This window comes from Erpetoichthys calabaricus, chromosome 12 (genome assembly GCF_900747795.2).
Source record: "Erpetoichthys calabaricus chromosome 12, fErpCal1.3, whole genome shotgun sequence".
NCBI lineage: Eukaryota > Metazoa > Chordata > Cladistia > Polypteriformes > Polypteridae > Erpetoichthys > Erpetoichthys calabaricus.
Genome location: NC_041405.2, coordinates 53,529,821 through 53,549,119, shown reverse-complemented (window position 1 = coordinate 53,549,119; position 19,299 = coordinate 53,529,821). Strand labels below are relative to the sequence as shown.

The 19,299-nt window shown below is 38.5% G+C and overlaps 1 protein-coding gene across 1 annotated transcript in view; it reads left to right on the top strand.

The window, feature by feature from the left end:
* The window catches only part of LOC114662178 (A-kinase anchor protein 17B-like), a 53,692-nt gene that overhangs the window by 3,547 nt on the left and 30,846 nt on the right, over positions 1-19,299 (top strand). The window contains exon 2 of the mRNA XM_028815540.2: positions 17,582-18,324. Within this exon, the coding sequence (XP_028671373.1) occupies positions 17,582-18,324 (743 nt within the window). The remainder of the gene's footprint in view (positions 1-17,581; positions 18,325-19,299) is intronic.

Here is a 19,299-nt window from a genome sequence, read left to right as displayed (position 1 = left end):
CAGAAAATTGTAATTGTTAAATTTGTTCAAGGGTGGAGGTGCTTTGCTCTGCTATCTACTAGAGGAACACTTTTTAAAACAGCACTCTCTAAAATCCCACACAGGAAGTACAGACAAAAGGTTTGGGTTGATACATCCCTGAAAATATTTTATAAAGAAAAAACACTGCTGAGCAATGCTTTACATGAAATGTCTCTTATTTACAGTTTCAGAGTCTGTATTTGATTCAGGCCTCTGCACTGTCTTCATGGAGTTTGCCCACTCTGTCTGAATGGATTTTACTATCACTACTCCAGGATTAATTCCTGTCTTACTCCTGATATTGCTGGTAATGGTTTCATAGAAGTAAAAGTGTAATATCGTGTGTTGTGATTATTCATACATTTTATTATTTTTGTGAAGTAACTTAATCCATACTTAGGGTTGCAGGGAGCTAGAAGATTTCGCACTTGGAACCAATTTTGCGCAAGATACCAGTCCATTGCAGAACACATTTAAATTGTGTCACACCAGGATAGTGTTTAGAGTTGTAGGTCAAAGTCACAAACTCACATTTGAGATTTAAGAGATGAAGCTGAATACCTGTTGAAAAATGTGTAGGAAAGCTGCAAACTGAACACAGGCATTGGCCAGAGCTAAGATTCAAAAGCAGTTACCATTGCCTTGCCCTGCCACCATTAAGAAGCATTCATAGACAAATGTATCTTTTGCTCCTGTTGAATAAGGTAAAGTGCAGGATAGCGATGGAGAGTCTGTTTTATCATAACATGTTAAGAAATACACTTGTGTGACTTTATAAAAAAAAAAAATATATAAAAAAATCAAATTAGATTACTTGGATCTGTTTACTCTGTGTTAATGTACTCCTTGTAAACACATTTCTTTCTATGACACCAAGTCAAAAACATTAAACTAAACAGAATATACCCAGAGTGTGCATTTTTGAATGTAAACTGTGTTTGTGACAATAGTGAGCCTATAAACCTATAAACACCAGCTTAATTTGCATGAATTGCAGAGCTTTATGGGACAGCTCATAACCGTACACATTTTAGCAAAGTATTTACTATTAATGTAATTGTTACAATAAAAGTATCTTCTTCTGTGTTTTCTCTTATGTTTACATCTGATGGGCAGCTTAGGAGGAGAGGAATGGGGAGACTCCCCAATTGTGAGTAAATGGCAGAATCCTGGGTTTGCCTCTTGGAACTGCTCCACTGATATCAATCTTAAGCTCTGTTTTGTAAAGAAATTAAGTTCTAAGGTCTAAGATTCAACAATGTTGTTGAGTTTTAGAGTTGCTCCAAGTGCTTTGTATTTTAAGCATTTTTTATGGTATGTTAGATTCAGTTTTGCTTGCATCATATATACACAAAGATTGGTTTAAATAGAGCTCTGTAATAGTTTTCCACATGAATACACTTGTTATGTTTGATTGACATCAGAATGTTTTAAAATACACACATTTATTTCCCATAATATAATGCTACAAATCATTGCAATAATTGCAATTTATTAACAATGTAATATTTTTTATTGTAACATTTCAGGTTTTACAGACTGGCTGGCATTATTTCAGGTTTTGCTTTGCTGCTGTTTGTCAAATTTACATATGTGGCAGGAAAATATGAATTGAAGCTACTTGCATACTTTATGATGGTTTTGCTGTTTAAACATGTAAACATGTTTTGTGCATACATGGTTTGAGTGTAAATCACACCATACACAAGTTTATATAGTGCTTAAAAGTACAAAAGTGTATCTTAATATAGGGTATTTTGAAAAGATCGATAGGGTACTTTAAAAGAACTTAGCAAAATGTTGGCGTAAGTATCAATAAGTGGCAAAGTGTGAAAGTAAAGTCATATGCGTTGCGTATTGTACATTAAGACCACATTTGGGGGAAACATTAAGCCAGTGCACTGGTAAGGCATATCTAATGAGCGAGGTGGTGGATGAAATACAGATGAGCACAGCTAAGGAGACAGAGCTTCAATGCCAGCATAGCTGAGGGAGCCCTTTTCATAATCTTGGTTTGAAGAGTTGCTTCAGTTTGGCTCTGAATGGCAAGAGAACTAACTCCAAAGGGTAGCTTCCACAAAGATGACTTACAATAATATTTTTAGTAGCCTCCTAATAGTTATAAATCTGGCTGTAGAAGATTCAATTCTCTGCAGAGTGTAAACGCATCCTAAGACTGTCGTCATAGTTACAAGAGCAGTACGTTTAATGGATCCTGAAAGTTCATGTGCTACACGTTACACGTCTGTTGCAAATTGACTATTAGCTTTAATTATATATGCCTTTTTTTCTCATGAGCACTATAAAATAATTTTCAGAGCTTTTAAAACCATCATAAAACAATATAAATGTTAACGATATTTCTAACCATGGTAATACAGTGTATTAAGGTAAAGTAATACATATCAGAGAAAATTATTACAGAACTATTACTTTTTAATGTTAAAATGAACAAAATGTTTCCAGTTTTGGAAGACAAAAATAATATCATCAGCTGGATGGACAAACATGAGATTGCAGCTCTCCCATTGAGGCGCACATCTCAGAAATAGAAACCCAACTCCAGGGGGTCCTTGGGTAGGCCCTGACTGGGTGGTCTGAGGTGTGAGTTCGTTCATAAAGCCGACATTGAGCTGGTATTGTACATTTAGTCCATCATATCTGAACTCTACACTTTTGTTTGTTAATCAGTCAGAAATCCTTACAGTCTTTGTTTTTTGCATAAAAATCTAATTTGCAAGCATTTCTTTGTTAAATTTACTTATATTCTTATTCAAGTCTACAGTGTATACAGTTTGTTGTTCATTCAGCCTACTAACTGGCTTCATATTTGTTAGGATAAAAATAGTAAAGTAGGAGCGGGAGAGGGGATGTCCCTGAAGAAATGTGCCACTTGCCCCCAGGTTTGCTGAATGTATTCCCATAGCACTGAACAGAAGAAGAGTTTAATTTAGTGAATTCCCAGTGGCTAATAACCAAGTTCAGAAAAATAAAAACAGCTCATGTAGCAAAAACAAATCTAAAAATACGTACATGTGACTTTAACACCTTCACTATTGTGTTTTTGTTAACAGTAATGTTAAAACATATTTTGTAATGTAATTTCATCAACATATCATCTTGTTTTTCAAACATTATTATTGGTAGTAAGAAACAATGTGCTCTTATTATTTCTTAATCACTGTGCAAGTATTTTACCCACAATATTTATGTTAATAGTCCGATTCTTTCACCATAATGTTAGAATAATTGTGATGGAGACTTTATACTCTGAAAACAATAGTTTGCCTTACCCATCACTGGGTTGTTCTGTCACTGGGCATGGAAACTCTGACGTGTGCAGCTAAAGGCGCTGCTGGGTATCCAGTGTTTGCTGCATTAAGCTTAGGCTTAGCTGTGAACTCTCTGTGCTCTAACAGTTAAAACTCTTACAAGTCATATATGATACCTATGTTATTAGTACACATACATGTTATTAAATAGTGAAATTAATGATGGTTAAACCAAATTTATGTTAATGACGTGCCAAGTACAATAAAATATTATTTCCTTACTGTTCCTCTTGGTATAACAAGGTAGTAAATGGCAGACATAGCTAATCAAAGTAATTGCAAGAAACAGTTGCCATAAATAACAGTAAACATATCAAATTAAGCACATCATATATAAAAATGCAACATGTGCCTGTCAGTAAGTGTCAACCAGGAAACTAAATAATGAATGTGCAGAATAGTCAGTCAGTAGTATGTGTTGCAGCTGCCTACATAAACGTTCTTAGTTTCAGATTACTGCTTAGATGTGTCTAAAGATTAGAGAGTGTAACAACCCTGCTATATATATTTGCATTTCTTGAAAAGATGATATGAGACAATACACCCCTTTTGAATCAAAAACATCCATGGAGTTTTCCCTTCATTTAATCAGCAAGTTGTTATCCAGAGTGCAACACATGCAAAAGAAGGCACCATCAACAGGTGTTGCACTCAAAATATAAGTTTTAAACGGCAGTTGCTTTGCAGAAATAACAGTGCAGAAGTGAAATGAGCCTGCTGCAAGATGAGCAGTTAAAAGTTACAAGTTTGTATTCTGTCCAGAAGTAGAAGTGACTTGCAGCTAGACAGTGGATGGCACGAAACAGTCCCTGATACATAATATCTGCTCTGGTGTCCTAGTTTAATTCCTTTGTCTATATGTGACCTTGTCAGTTTACAGCAGGGACTCTTACTTGCTCTCACGTGTTTAGTAGCTTTAAATTGGATTGGTATAAGCATAATGTATCAGATGACAATCTGTCCAAAGATGGCTTCTGCATGGCCTTCGCTTCAAACCACCCTTAAGAAACAGATGAATGAATGCTGACATAATGACCTTGTAAGGTTAGTGTATCTCAGTTGTTTAGTAGTGAAGTTAGAATAATTTTAATGTACAAGATCATAGGGAGCCTCGGCCTGTGCCAGTGTATGTGTGCACAGTATATTTTTACTTTTGAAGTACAACATAAACCGAAGTGTTGATTGCTCCATATTTTTCCTTTGTGGGAATATCAGGCTAACAGTACATTTGTGATATTTTTAATGGACTGAAGCTTTGTAAATGTCACTCACTGTAGATTCCCGTTTCCCCTACTTATTCTTTTACCTTCAGGTGAGATAATCCCTGAAGATATGTAGACTTTTGCTGCCTCTCTTCCTCGCTCTCACCTACTGATGTTTCCTGCTTCATATCTTCTGGTAAGAAGCCAGTTGCTGCACATTGTGCCAGTTTTGTAGAGAGACACTTACAAGCTTGTACCAATTTATTCTTTTTGGATGCATGATTTTCCCTCTGCTCCTACTTCGCCTTAGAGTCACGTCAGGTCAGGTCAAGGAGCATGCACTGGTACAGCATGTTGCCGCACCCACCACATGAGGAAACAGCTCAGGATCCCAGTTGGCAACCCCCCAGGCAGACACACTGTCCAGTCCCACCCAGTGTGTGCTGCAGGGAGGTGTTACGTGGACATCCCCTTTGCCTGGTCCATCTGCTCGGGCCCTCAGTAATGAGGATCCTTTAGTGCTATACTGCCCATGGGGAATTGTGCCACATGACCTTAATGCTGTAACTGACGCTTCCTCACAATGCAGTTAAAGTCAAACCAGCAGTACCCAAGGATTCTCCGAAGAGACACAGTACCAAAGGAATCCAGTCTTCGTCTCAGGTCACAGGATAGCGTCCATGTCTCGCAACCGTATAGCAAAACAGTTAACACCAGGACTCTAAAGACTTGGACCTTCATCCTTTTGCAGAGATATCGAGAGCACCACACACTCCTTTCCAGCGACCTCATGATCCCCCATGCTCTCCCAATCTGTTTATTGACTACATAGGAAGAGTCACCTGAGACATGAATATCACTGCAGAGGTAAGGAAACCTCTCGACAAGGTCAACACTCTCTCTGCAGACTGCTGATGGCTGTACCCAAGAGGTCATTAAAGGCCTGGATCTTGGTTTTTATTCAGGACACATGCAAGCCCAGACACTCAGACTCCTCGCTCAGTCTCTCGAGAGCCCCTGTCAGAGCCTCCATTGACTCATCACAGCAAACTCAAGTCATCAGTGAATCTTTCTTCACCAACAGATGCCCACAGCCGCTGAACCCCACAACCCTGCCCAACATCCAGTCCATGCAACCTTTAAGAATGTTTCTTTGATGTCAAAAAACAAAAATCACCAACATTTTTATTTTATATTTGCACATTGTTCATGTTGTACGTCCTGCAAACACTACAGGATTATCTTTTTAATGTTTTTGATAAGCTTGTTTCCTTCATGCCCCTTGTACCTCTCCTTTGTGTTTTTAGACTGCCATTGTCTCTTTGTTCCATCACATTATGTCCAACTTAATCTCCTCAGTCTTCTCTTTGGAAATTTCTTGTCTTATCTTTATTCTCTTTTTATTAGAGCTCTCTGCTCTTCTTCTCACCTCTAAACAATGGCCTTTCTGTTTGGTCTAATGTTGGTGCAAAGCTAACTCTGGGCTCATAGTGGAAACCTGCTGATGCTACCATAACTTATAGAAGTCTGTCTTTTATAATCTACTTCTTATTTTTATATCTGTGTTGCAGGTCAGTGGGTCATCCAATTGCTATGTCTGCTAGTGGACGTCTGCTACATAAATGTAAGAGGCAGTGTGGTTGGGGAGTCGGAACCGGTGTGAGGTTTTTGTTTTACTGTCTTGATATGCATATTTATATCCAGTTTAGGCTAAGAGTTAGTTTGTAGGTGGTTTTGCAAGTCATTGTCATTAGCACCCAAAGGTTGTTGAAAATCCTCTTCCTTCATTTTTTGCCCACAATGGTTTGCTACTGCTCATTCTGGGTTACATGTACCATCTCTTAATTTTCTGATGACTGCACTTCATAGCTGCCATAATGCAATTAATGATATTACTTCTCATTAATAGTAGTTGATTTTTTAGTGAAAGACAGCCTGCACTTGCTAACAAAGTAAACAGAAGTTATAAGAAGGAAGATCAAGTCAGAGGTAGCACAACCCAAATTACTCGTAGCACACATCTCCTGTTTGGAAACACTGTGGTTTCCCTATTAGTTATGATAATTATGGGTAAGACATCAAACACATACCGTATAGTTTTGTGAGATTCGTATGCCTGATAAAGAGCAGACAGGAAAATAAATTGCAAAACTTTCCAGTGTAATTTGGGTTTATTTCCAGGTAGTTTTTGTTGCATTATTGATGAGCCTTTTGCAAGATTAAGCTAATAAATAGTTGTAAAGGCCAGCGTATTGGGTTGCCAAAGAAAGATCTTATGAAATGTAAAGCTGATATTAATAAAGCTTTGATTTCTGCTGCATTGCTAACATCACCCCCCAATTATGCCAATGTGTCTGCTGGTCACATTTAATTATCTATATAACATACCGTAGGTGGTGGTCTAACAAGTAGCCTTTCCACACCACAGACCTCAAACCCTGATTTGATTTCCTACCAGAGATTACTTCTCTGTGAAGTCTGAATGTTCTGTCTGTGTTTAACTATCGTAAAACATTTTTTTAGGTAGATCTTTCTGGATAAATTACACCAGCACCTATTCAGGGTTGATCCTTGATCACCGTTTGTGGCCTAAATTTGAGCTTCTGCTGAAACCAACACGTCAAATGAATAGATGGCTTGAGGGTTGCATGTTCATTCTTGGTGGATGTTTTATGCACTGCAGACCAGAATTCCCTTTCTCTAAGGTGCAATTACAGCTTCTGAAGTGTAGTCAAGTTGGGAAATATTGTACGTCCTTTCTGTGGGATATGCTTGGTTCAACTCAAAAGGTAGCTTCTCGGACAGTGTTCAGACCATATCTGCTAGTCTGTTTTAGTCTGAGAGAACATCTCCTCAGATCTGAGGATCACCTCCTCCTCCTGTATTGATAAACCTTTAGTTTTCATCATGGAATCCAGCAGATAAGCCACTTTTCTGCCACTTGTGTCTGTGGTCTTGTGTTTTTATTATTTATCACATAGTACAGGATATTCCTAAAACATCTGCCATGTATAGTATATCATATCTCAGAGAATATATACAGGGGTGGGCAAAAATACTGTTACAGTTTACAGTTGTGTTTACAGTTGTTCACTATGTAAAGCACTTTGAGCTACTTTTTTGTATGAAAATGTGCTATATAAATAAATGTTGTTGTTGTTTATGTGATCAAAGACATACAGGTCATGATTATTACAGAAGCTTTATTAACTTTTATTAACTCAAAAGTATGTCACAATGGCACAGTACTCTTAGGTACAATCTCATAAGTGCTCAAATTGCAGGCCTTGTGTATTCACAACTCTAAACCTACTTTTGCCCACCCTGTATTCATGTTTAGAAAACTAGACACTGTAACAATGTTAATAAAGTGTGTAACATAATCATCTGCACACACCAAGTACTGACCCCCTTTGTAATATGTAATAGGCAGTATATTGTATATGGTACTAATGGAAAAAGTCCTTATTATGTAACATGTGCTACAACATAACGGTGTGGTTTACGTTCTTGTTACATACAAGTGGGAGGAACTTTAAATTCTGGTTCCATGTAGAATAAGGGGAGGTGTATTCATTATAAAAAAACAGTATCTGTACATTTCTGAGACGTTCTTTTTGCATGTGTATTTATCTATATATATAAAAGGCAAAGCCCTCACTGACTCATCACTAATTCTCCCACTTCCCATATAGGTAGGAAGCTGAAATTTCACGTGCTCATTCCTTGCCGTGTACTTACAAAAGTTAGGTATGTTTCATGTCCTATTGCAACACCCAAGGGGGGAAAATGGGTGTACCCCCTAAACTGTACATATAGATAGGGGAAACCCCTCCTCACTATTTCTGCAACTTCCAGTATATGTAGGAAGCCCAAATTTCCCATGCTCATCCTTTACACTGTGCTTACAAATGTTAAGTATGTTTCATTTTGCGCCATGCCCTGTAACGAACTTTAGAAAATAACATCTACTTTTTAGTGGTTCTCACCATTATGCCGTAAGGAACTTTCGAAACTGACCACTCCTTTTGGCGGTTTCATTCCTTATTTCCGTTAACAGATGATTTATTTCACGGCAGAGACGGTCCCCCTTCCTTTTTCCGCACGGCCGCTGTCCGCACATCTACCACGTGGTTGACTCCCTGCCTATATACATTAACGACATCCTGCGCTCATGTGCCTCCTCACTCGCTTCCTTACATTCCTCAGCTGTTCGTCGTGCTCACTGCTCCCTTCTTCTTTACTCCACTGCTTCAAGCCTGTTATTGTTGGCCTTGCTTCCTGCTGGTGACTCCTGCCTTTTCGTTTACTGCACCGCTTTACCAAGAAACTTACAACCACCAAAACTTTGTAACGGCACCAGGCTTCAGATCAAATCTCTGCACAAGAACCTCATTGAGGCAACTGTCTTCGCTGGAACTGGCTCAGGGGAGACTGTATTTATTCCTTGCATCCCTCTCATACCCTCTGACTTCCCATTTCAATTCAAACGCCTCCAATTTCCAGTAAGGGTCTGCTTCACTATGACAATAAATAAGTCACAGGGCCAGACTCTAAAAAAGGTCGGCACTGACTTGACACAAGATTGCTTCTCACATGGCCAACTGTGCATTGCATGCTCAAGAGTAAGCTCAGCACACAGCTTGGTCATTTTACAGCCCGAGGGCAGAACTGCAAACGTCATTTACAAAGAGATCCTTGCATCCTAAAAATGTGCATTTCTCATACACAACATTTACAATCATACATTAAACTCTTTACAATTATCAAATTCACTGTCAATACTAAAATAAGCCTACGACAATTACATTGACAATCATGTTACGTTATTTTTAAAATGTTTCCTTTTCTTTTTCATAACTTCTTTAACACACTACTTCTCCGCTGTGAAGCATGGGTATTTTGCTAGTATTTAATATTCAGAAATGACTTTAAATGATTATGCAAATGACAAACAGCATTCAGAATATTCAGCCTTTTTATGTAATATACCTCACACCTCCTCGTATTTTCAACACATTTATGCATTTCTACCATCATTGTTCGTGTTAGCACTTCAAAGGGTGACACTGTCTTTGCCAGTTCGCTGGCTCTCAGCTGCTCTACCGTGTTGCTGTTGCCAGGTGGACGAGAATGGCTGTTACTGCCCCGACTGGAGCGGCTTTGTTACCAACATGCGTATTTCCCTGAAGCGAGAAAGGCAGTGGCCACTCTCAGAGGCTTTTAGAGGGACATCTTGTCTCCCAGATGATACATGGAACAGTAGGTAGACAGGCAAACTGTAGCTGAAAAGTGTGTCACATGAAATCTTCTTGTCATTTGCATACACTTCAAGTTAAAGTTGCATTTGCTATATGTAACCGTGAAATGATTATTTGTATTCTCCTTACTATAAAAATAGATACATTAAACATAATGGGCATGGAGATTTGGAATATATTAATAAATAAAGGGGATACAGCAGAAAGTCAATACAGCAACAAATGCTGCAACAAATGTGATATCAACAGACATTTAGACGTGAGTTGAGTATGGAGCTAAGGTAATGTCTTTGAAGAGTTCGGATGTTTAAAATCATTGCAGATGAGCTTTTATTTTTGATAACACCATTACGAAATCCAGTATCAGATGGTAGAAGGAGTTGCACTCAAGATTGTATTGTGGAAAGAATTGATCTAAAGACTAACAGAATCTTGATGTAGGAGTCTAACTTTTCCTGGCGTTCATTGTCAGTCTTTAGTGCCAGTGTAATGTCATCATCTGATGTTCAGTTAGTTTATTACAGAAATTGGAGTGGGTCTGGGAATATTATGGGAGCTAACATTTGCCTATGTACCATAGGACAGCAGTCATTAAGGTTTGCTACTTTGGTTTTCTCAGGTAGCGGCTGTATGATAGTTTACTTGCTTTGATTTTAAGAATCAGGGAGAAGGCTGCTCTTCAACTGGACCATTGTTGAGATGGCCAGCAGCACTGACATGCACTTGCAATATGCCTTGACCCTACCACATTACTGCAGTAATTAAGATGCATCCTCACCTCTACTTGCTCAAGTAACTAAGAGAATTTGGGACGTCTTTACGTATTCTGCAGATTTACAACCAGATGCCTATGTTAATTTATGCAGAGCTATGTGATATTACGGAGGGTGAAGAAGATAGCTGAGGTCATTAATAGAACAAGAATTTGATGCTTAGGTTGTCAGCCTAAATGCCCAAGTCAGTAACCTTCATAGATGTACTTGTGGGGCCTAACTTGATAAGTGTGTGCATGAGTGTGTTCTGTGATGGACTACTGACCTGTCCAGGGTTGATTATTGCCATGAGCCTGATGCTGTTGTGTTAGGTTCTGACCCCCTCATAATCTTGTCTTTTGGAAATATTGGGTTTAGAATATATTCGCATGGAATATAAAAGCACAGAGTGATTAGATAAAGGGACAAAAGGGGCACAAAATATCTGAGAAGCCATTTTTGATTTTTATAACTGAAACCATTCATGGGACTGTTATTGAAGCACCTAAATTCTTCACATAGATATGAAAATGCACTGCCTTACAATACAGACTATTTGTTCTTTATTTTAAACATTTTCACAAGTTTAAATGTTATATACTCTAGGTTGTTCCATGGTATAATTACTGTTTTATCTTTGAATTCAGCTGGCTTGAAGCCATGCTTGTTTTTAACGAGGATTTGAAACTAAAAGTAGTCAACTGTTTCTAGTGGCTTATCTTACTAATTTACATATTTTAGTTTTAGTATTGTTCAGGTGGCAGTGCCAGCATTTGGTGTAAAAAATGCTAAGATACAGAATGTTCCGCACAGCTGTTTGTGTTCAGAATGAGATTAGTATTTCTTAACTACTTGCAGTGCTTATTGTAAGCATGTCTGACTAGGCAGGTAAACTTCAGTTATAAGGTGACAGCCACTGGTGTTGTGTTATCACTAACAAATATGTCATGTCATGTTGTATTATCGTTAAGATTGAGAAATATGCCGGGAACATTTATTGGGTTCATCTACTCCCATCCTTGAATATTAACACACACGCATAAATACACTCACAGACACATAGCGATCCTATCCAGATAAAGTCTCGGCTGGTGCCAGATGCCAGTCACCCTGCAATATTCCACACAGAACTCTCACACACACATGCACATAGCGCTCCTTGCCAGACAAAGTCTCGAGGGGGCCAGTTGCCAGTCATTCCACAGTATTCTGGATGGGATTCTCTACATAGGCAGCACTAACAAACAGGCATGAAAGACACTTACCAACCAAATGATGTCTTACGTTTACAGCACTTGTTCTAATTATTGAGGAACAACCACTATAGTCTTGATAAACCCTGTGAGCAAGAAGGCAGCAATCTTCCCACACGTGGTGCTCTCTTATTATTTCAGCCAATCTAGATAAAAGACATAGTATGGAAAATTTAAAAGCAGCATAGCATTTATTAATAGAGGAAAATATAATAGAAAATAAAATAGATAGCAAAGTCTGGATATAAACAGTCTTGGAAAAGCTTGAAAATCAGAAACGTCAAGTGGTGGATGATGTTCTGGGTGGCTTTTGATTTAGTGATCTTTGTTATTCTGAGGGTACATTTCCTGCCATCCAAATCAGATGGTCTCGCATCTTTTGATCTCTGCTGTCACTTCCTATGTTGTTGCCCCTCTGACTTTTTTTTTCTTTGGTTCCTCAGATGAGCTAAATTTATGTTAAAATGCACCCATGGGGTATTGGGATATGAGACATTACACCCATTTGATTGGCTATCTTGTCCTGATGATGAATGACTCTGATCGAAGTGTTTAATCTTTTAAGTATCTCCTTGCTTCTCCCTTTCTCAAACTGTAAACTAATTCTGTAATTCCTACTCCTATGGAGTCCATCAGTTCCCAGGTCATAAACTACTAACTGACTGGAACAGATGCATAAATTAGTGGTGCAAGAACACAGGAGGAATTTACAAGAAAGGATGCTTGCAATGCCTGTAATTAAAGTCCTGTAAATTCTGTTCATCCTGGTTTGTTTGAGCAGAATAATTAAAATTGAATATAGTTAAAAAATTGAAGATTTTCCACTCCAGGACACATGCCAAGATCTCTTGAGTTTTCTATTTATTTGTTTGGGATTTAGTTTGATATTAGCAGGAGGGCACAGTGCATGATGCTGCCATCTATGATTGGTTCGGCCAGAATTAAGTAGTAGTGATAGTAATAGTGGTACTGTATATTGTCAAATTTACAGAGTACAGGGTAACTGACACTTGCAGGTCCAGCCAACATGTAGTGCACTCTGGATGTGCTGTCTTTACCCAATGATTTGCAGTGCCCATGAATTTCTTTAGACCTGAGACCACATGCAATTTGGTTTATTTTTACATTTAAGATTGTTTTATTTGGAAACAAAACATTACAACTGAACACATCTCAGTCAACGAAATGGAAGTAACTTACCAAAATGGTAAGTCTAAATTAGCATGAGACAGAAGTACATGATAAACAAGAGTAGTTGCATCAGATATTTAAAATGAGTGCTTTGGTTTAAATGTTCAAAGTCTGAATATTCGTGATTGTAATAGAAATGTGTGGATAGAAAATTAATATCAAAAATATTATTGTGTTTGTGATCCTTGAATCCTTGAAATAGCATAAAATGAAACTTCACACACCTATATTAGTAATCTCCATTTTCCAAAAATTGTGACCAGGCTCAATTTAAGATGAGATACGAGATCAATGAATAGTTTTTAGTTGCATCAGCATGTGCTCGGTGCATATTGAAGTAGGGCATATTTACTGAATGGCAGACTTTCATATCTTTTCTGGAATTTTAATTGGGATATCCCTTTCCTGTCATGAACACATAAATTCTTTAGACTGTTTTGCTATTCTCTGGGGAGGTTGTCTGAATCTTCATCCACACAAGCGACTATCACCTTCAGAGATAGATACAGGTGAATGATGAGGGATGTTGGACGGGTTGCTTTTAACGAAGTTTCTAATTTGTTTCTAATTTGAGTTTTGTAATTTTCATCATGTGTTTATGTGTTCTGTGAGGCCTTGTATTAATCATGGGAGAGTTGGACCACTGCGTAAAGTCTTCTCCAGCATATCCCAAAGATTCTCAATGGGGTTAAGGTTTGGAATCTGTGGTGGCCAATCCATATGTGAAAATGATGTCTTGAGCTCCCTGAACCACTCTTTCACAACTTGAGCCCGATGAATCCTGGCATTGTCATCTTGGAATATGCTTGTGGCATTAGGGAAGAAAAAATCCATTGATGGTAAAACCTGATCATTTGGTATATTCAGGTAGTCAGATGACCTCATTTTTAGGGCACATAACGTTGCTGAATCTAAACCCAACCAACTGAAGCAACCCCAGATTGTAACACTGTCCCCACTGGCTTGATTGGTAGGCACTAGGCATTATGGGTACATCACTTCATCCACCTCTTTGCTTACCCAGATGCACCCTTTACTCTGGAACTGGGTAAATCTGGACTCCTCAAACCACATGACGTTTTTCCATTGCTCCAGAGGGCAATCTTTATGCTCCCTAGCAAACTGAAGCCTTTGTTTCAGATTAGCCACAGTGATGAGTGGTTTTCTTAAGGCTACACAGCTGTTTAGTGTCAGCACGTCGAGTTCTCTTCACATTGCGTGTCTGGAAACACTCATAGTTTCACTATTAAACATAGCGGTGAGTCCCACTGCTTATTTTGTACGATTTGATTTCACCAAATGTTTAAGTGATCTCCAATTGTGATCATTCAAGATTTTTTTCCGACCACAATTCTTCCTCAAAGATGATGGTTCACAACTATCCTTCTTTTTTTTAAGTAAGTAAAGTATAAGTATATTACTTTTAAAAGTTATTTATTTTGTCTTGGAATGACACCCCACCCAAGGTGGATTTCTGCCATGCTTCCATGGATGGCTCTGGTTTCTCATGGAATGGGTGTTGGGAAAACAGATGGATGGACATTATGTGGCATTCATGTTTAAGATCTCTAGCCCTAGCCTTTAAGGTTACCATTCATTGGGTTCAAGTTTTAAAGGTAAGAATCACAATTTAATGTGAGTTGTTATACCCTTTTTATGTATCTGTGACAGGCCTTGCATTTTCCTAGTGACTGATCAGGGGTGTTCAACTCTGGTCCTGGTGGGCTGCAGTGGCTGCTGGTTTTCATTCCAACCATCTTCTTAATTAGTGAGCTGTTTTTGCTGCTGATTAACTTGTTTTGTCTTAGTTTTAATTGACGTGACTCGGACCCTTTAATTGTTTCTTTTTCCTTAATGAGCTACCAAACAATAATGAGACACAAAACAAGCCACCACATGACCAGCTAACCTGAAAATAAAAAAAGATGAAGGTCTAATAATAATAATAATAATACATTTTATTTATATAGCGCCTTTCCCATGCTCAAGGCACTTCACAGAGTTTAAGAAAGAACAGCAGGGTATACAGTATATAGCATTGTACTAAACCAGATAAATAAATAAAGAAGAGTAAGATAGTAAATTTAGAGAAAAAAGCCTAACAGACAACATAATTGATGGTCTAGCACACACACAGGTTACATAAGCATATTGACAGAGGGGTAAACTGAAAGAAGGGTAGTAAAGTCAGGTAGAGCTAAAAGCCTTCCTGAACAGATGAGTATTGAGTTGTTTTTAAAAGAATTCATGGAGTTAGCCAACCTGATTAATTTCGGTAGGTCATTCCAGAGTCTGGGCGCTATACAGCTGAAGGCCCTGTCACCCATGGAGGGTGACCCAAGGTCTAAGGCATGTTGGTCTGCTCAGGACACCAAAACATCTTGACAGTGGTCTTAGGAAAAAATAGAAAATCAGCAGTCTGCTGTGGCAAAATGAGAGCACCAACAAGTTATGATATTAAATAATGACTTTAATTAACAGCAAAAATTGGCTTGTCATTAAGATACTGGTTGGAGTGAAACTGGCTGAAGTTTGATGTTCCAATTTAACTGGTCATCTGTTGGCTCATTTCACATCTTATTTCTGTTTGGCTGCCATTTAATGAAGAAACAAATCAATTCATAGGACTGAATCCTTATAAACAGGGCTATTGAAATAAAGGAAAAGGAGTTAATTAGCAGTGAAAACTGCTTGTTGATTAGGAAAAGGGTGAGAATGAAAACCTACAGCCACTCTGGCCCACCAGGATCAGAGTTGGACACCCCTGGGGTTGATGGACATTCTGTTTTTACCCATTTTTTGAGTGATCAGTAACCGTTTGTGTTTCAGGGGTGATGGGGATTCTTTTCAATTTGCATGTTGGAATCCCCAGGAAGGATCATGTAAAGACATCAAAGAAGTGTATGTAGATGCTTATTTATAGTGCGGTATACAGAAAAGACGGTGACTGCCCAATTCAAAATAACGTTCTTTGACTCTATAAGTAGATGATTTTTGGGTTCTCACTTTTTGACAGTGAACTTAAACAAAAATGAGATGTTATCTTATTGGTGAGTTTAAGAACCCAAAAATAAAAGCAAATTACTTAATATGGGAAAAGATGACTGCTACAGATGTGGTTAATCCTCTTAGACATTATGCTTAATGGTGAGGTGAAACAGACGGTCTATCCTGGCTGCATCAACAACAAGAACAGCAACATTTATTTACATAGCACATTTTCATAAAAGCAGTGTAGCTCAAAGTGCTTTACAAGACAACAAAAAGACAATTATATGAAATGAAAAATAAAAAAATTAAGCAATAATATTAAGGAATAACAAAGGAGAAAGGTAAGGTCAGATGGCCAGGAGAACAGCAAAAAACAAAAACAAAAAAAAAAAACTCCAGATAAACTGGAGAAAAAAAAAACCAAAATCTGCAGGGGTCTCAAGGCCAAAGACCCCATTCTACCTAACATAAATGTTCCTAAATCAGTCCTTAGTTTTCATGCGTCACATGAAAGGATTTGATGAAGTTGGTCGCCACCACAGAAGAGCTGAAAAAGAGAATTGTAGAGTTTAGCACAGATTGCAGATTCCTGAAGAATACGATAATTCTATACCCATACAGTCCATTAGGAACACAACTGAAATGTAGCTTTGAAAAAGGCAAATTAAAATAATGGGTTTTTAGCAGTTTTTAAAAATTTTCTACAACATTGGCCTGGCAAATTTTAATTGGTAAAGTGTTCCAGTTTTTGGTTGCATAACAGCAAACGGCCGCCTCACCACTTCTTTTAAGCTTGGCTCTTGGAATTCTAAGCAGACCACCATTAGAAGATCTAAGATTACGACTTGGAGTTTTGGTGGGACAGGCACATATAGGATGGAGCAAAATTATTTAAGGCTTTACAAACCATTAGTAGTATTTTAAAGCCAATTCTGAGTGACACAGGTAACCAATGTAACAACGCTAAGACTGGTGTGATGTGCTCAGATTTTCTTTTTCTGGTTAAGATGCTTACTGCTGCATTCTGCACTAATTGCAGCTGATGGAAGTCTTTCTTAGGTAGTCCTGTTAGGAGTGCATTACAGTAATCAACTCGACTAAAAGCAAAAGTGTGAACTAATTTTTCAGTGTCTTGTAAGAGTTCTAAGAGCATCAGGTGCAAGGCAGCAACCAAACCTTGAAGGAATGCCAGTCGATCATAGGCACACTCATACGGTGAACAATTTAGAGTCACGATTTAACCATTTCATTGACAGCAAAATTAAAACACCTTGAGAAAGAACCCATGCAATATTGGGGGATATGCGTGACAACTCCCCTGTGTGCTCTGCCTGTCTCATCGTGTATTCTCCGTCAATATTCACAGACGGTTGATTTTATGAGGGGGTTGAAGTGCACACAATAAGTTCATTAAATGTACCTTAAAGTCATGTGTCCTAAATGTACATACTTGACATACATTAGATCATACTGTTAGAGTACATACTTTAGATCGTTGAATTGTATCACATTTAATTATATTAACAGTTTGTATTTTTACTTTAATCACTTTCTGTATTTCTTATTTTAAACCAACAGATGGTGATAAAATGCTTGCTACAATTGTTCACAACACGTCAGAAGCACTGGATCTGTGTCCAATCCATTGTCTTTACCTGACGCCCATTGCCAAACTGGCAATTACAGTGATGCTTCCAGAGCTAAAGGAGCCCGGCAAGGTGTGCTCAAACTGGGAGGTGATGGCCAAACTCAAGCAGGTGGTGCAGCCGTACCAGTTCAGTGCTCTGCGAGTGGCCAAGAGCAGCATACAGTTTATTCACTTTGAAGGAGAACTCGAAACCAAGAGCCTGGTTTACATCTTACAGAGCAGACTTCATGGCAAGACCATTGCTGTGCCAGGCTTCTCTGAACCATTGAAAGTCCAGGCCAAAGAATCTTTTGTGGACTTCCCTTCCCAGCCAGAATGGGAGGCCTTCTTTAGAGCTCCTGAAAGCATAATAGACACAGTTCATGTGGAAGGACTTCCATGTAAGTGGTTTGCTTGCAAAGTGTCCAACAGTGAGAAGCCTTCTGAAGAAATTGTCCAAGAAGTGTTTGAAAAGTTTGGAACCATTCGAAAGATGGATATTCCTATGCTGGATATGTACCGGGAGGAGATGTACAGTCGCAACTCCCTTAACAGCTTTGGAGGGCTTCACACATTTGACGTCTACATTCAGTATGAAACGGAAGAGGATCTTTTCCGGGCAATGAAATCACTGCGAGGAATGAAACTTATGTTAAAAGACGATGATGGGAAGGCTTTGGCATGCAGCCTAAAGGTGAGCTCCATTCCACTGATAGATGAACTGGGTATGTATAACTCTCATAAATATAATCAAAGAAGTGCACAATGTGTGTACATCTCATGACCAAGAGGGCAGATAGATAAAGAGGCAGTAGATGCATTCATCAAGTCAGATTTTTAGATATTAGTCTGTAGGCTTAACAGTTAGACTGAACACAAGGCCTGTCTTAGCTGCATCAGGCACGAGGCAAGAATCTGACCTCAGAGAAGTGCCAGCCCATCAAAAACACACTCAAATACAGGGGGCAAATTTAGGGTCACCAGTTAACCATTTGCTTGGAAGCAAAGTGGAATGCCCAAAGAAAGAGCCCACGCAAACATGGGAAGAACAAGCAGATCCCATACAGAAAGTGATGGGACTCGGGCCAAGGATTTTGAAACTGTAAGGCAGCAATGCTAAACAGTGTGCCACCCTGTAGTAAATATTCAACTAAATATAAACTGTTGCCTTTCCTCATACTGTGCCCAAGTTAAATAGTCCATTGGCCATTACTAGGTTGCCTTGTGATCTGATCTTAGCACCTGGTCTTGGGCTTCCGTTGTTTTCTGTATCTTTAGTGGTCTTTTTGAGTATATAAGAGTGCAAATAACAGTGGTAGTGCTGCTGCCTTCCAGTAAGGAGACTGTGGAAGATTGTGGGTTCGCTTCTCGGTTCCTCCCTGTGTGGATAGCGCTTTGAGTACTGAGAAAAGCGCTATATAAATGTAATGAATTATTATTATTGATTAACTGTGCTTTTGGGTTTTTGAAAATGTCTGGAAGTACACCTTAATAACAGCAGCCCAAGAGAGTGTTAAACAAAGGGAAAATCACAATTACCAAACAAAAATGAAAGGAGTACCTGGTTGTTCCCAAACTGAAATGTGGTTTAATGAAATGTGTCTATGACATGGCGTGTCTGAGCCCCTTGCCACCATTATACATAGCGCTGTTGATTCCTGATTCAGTT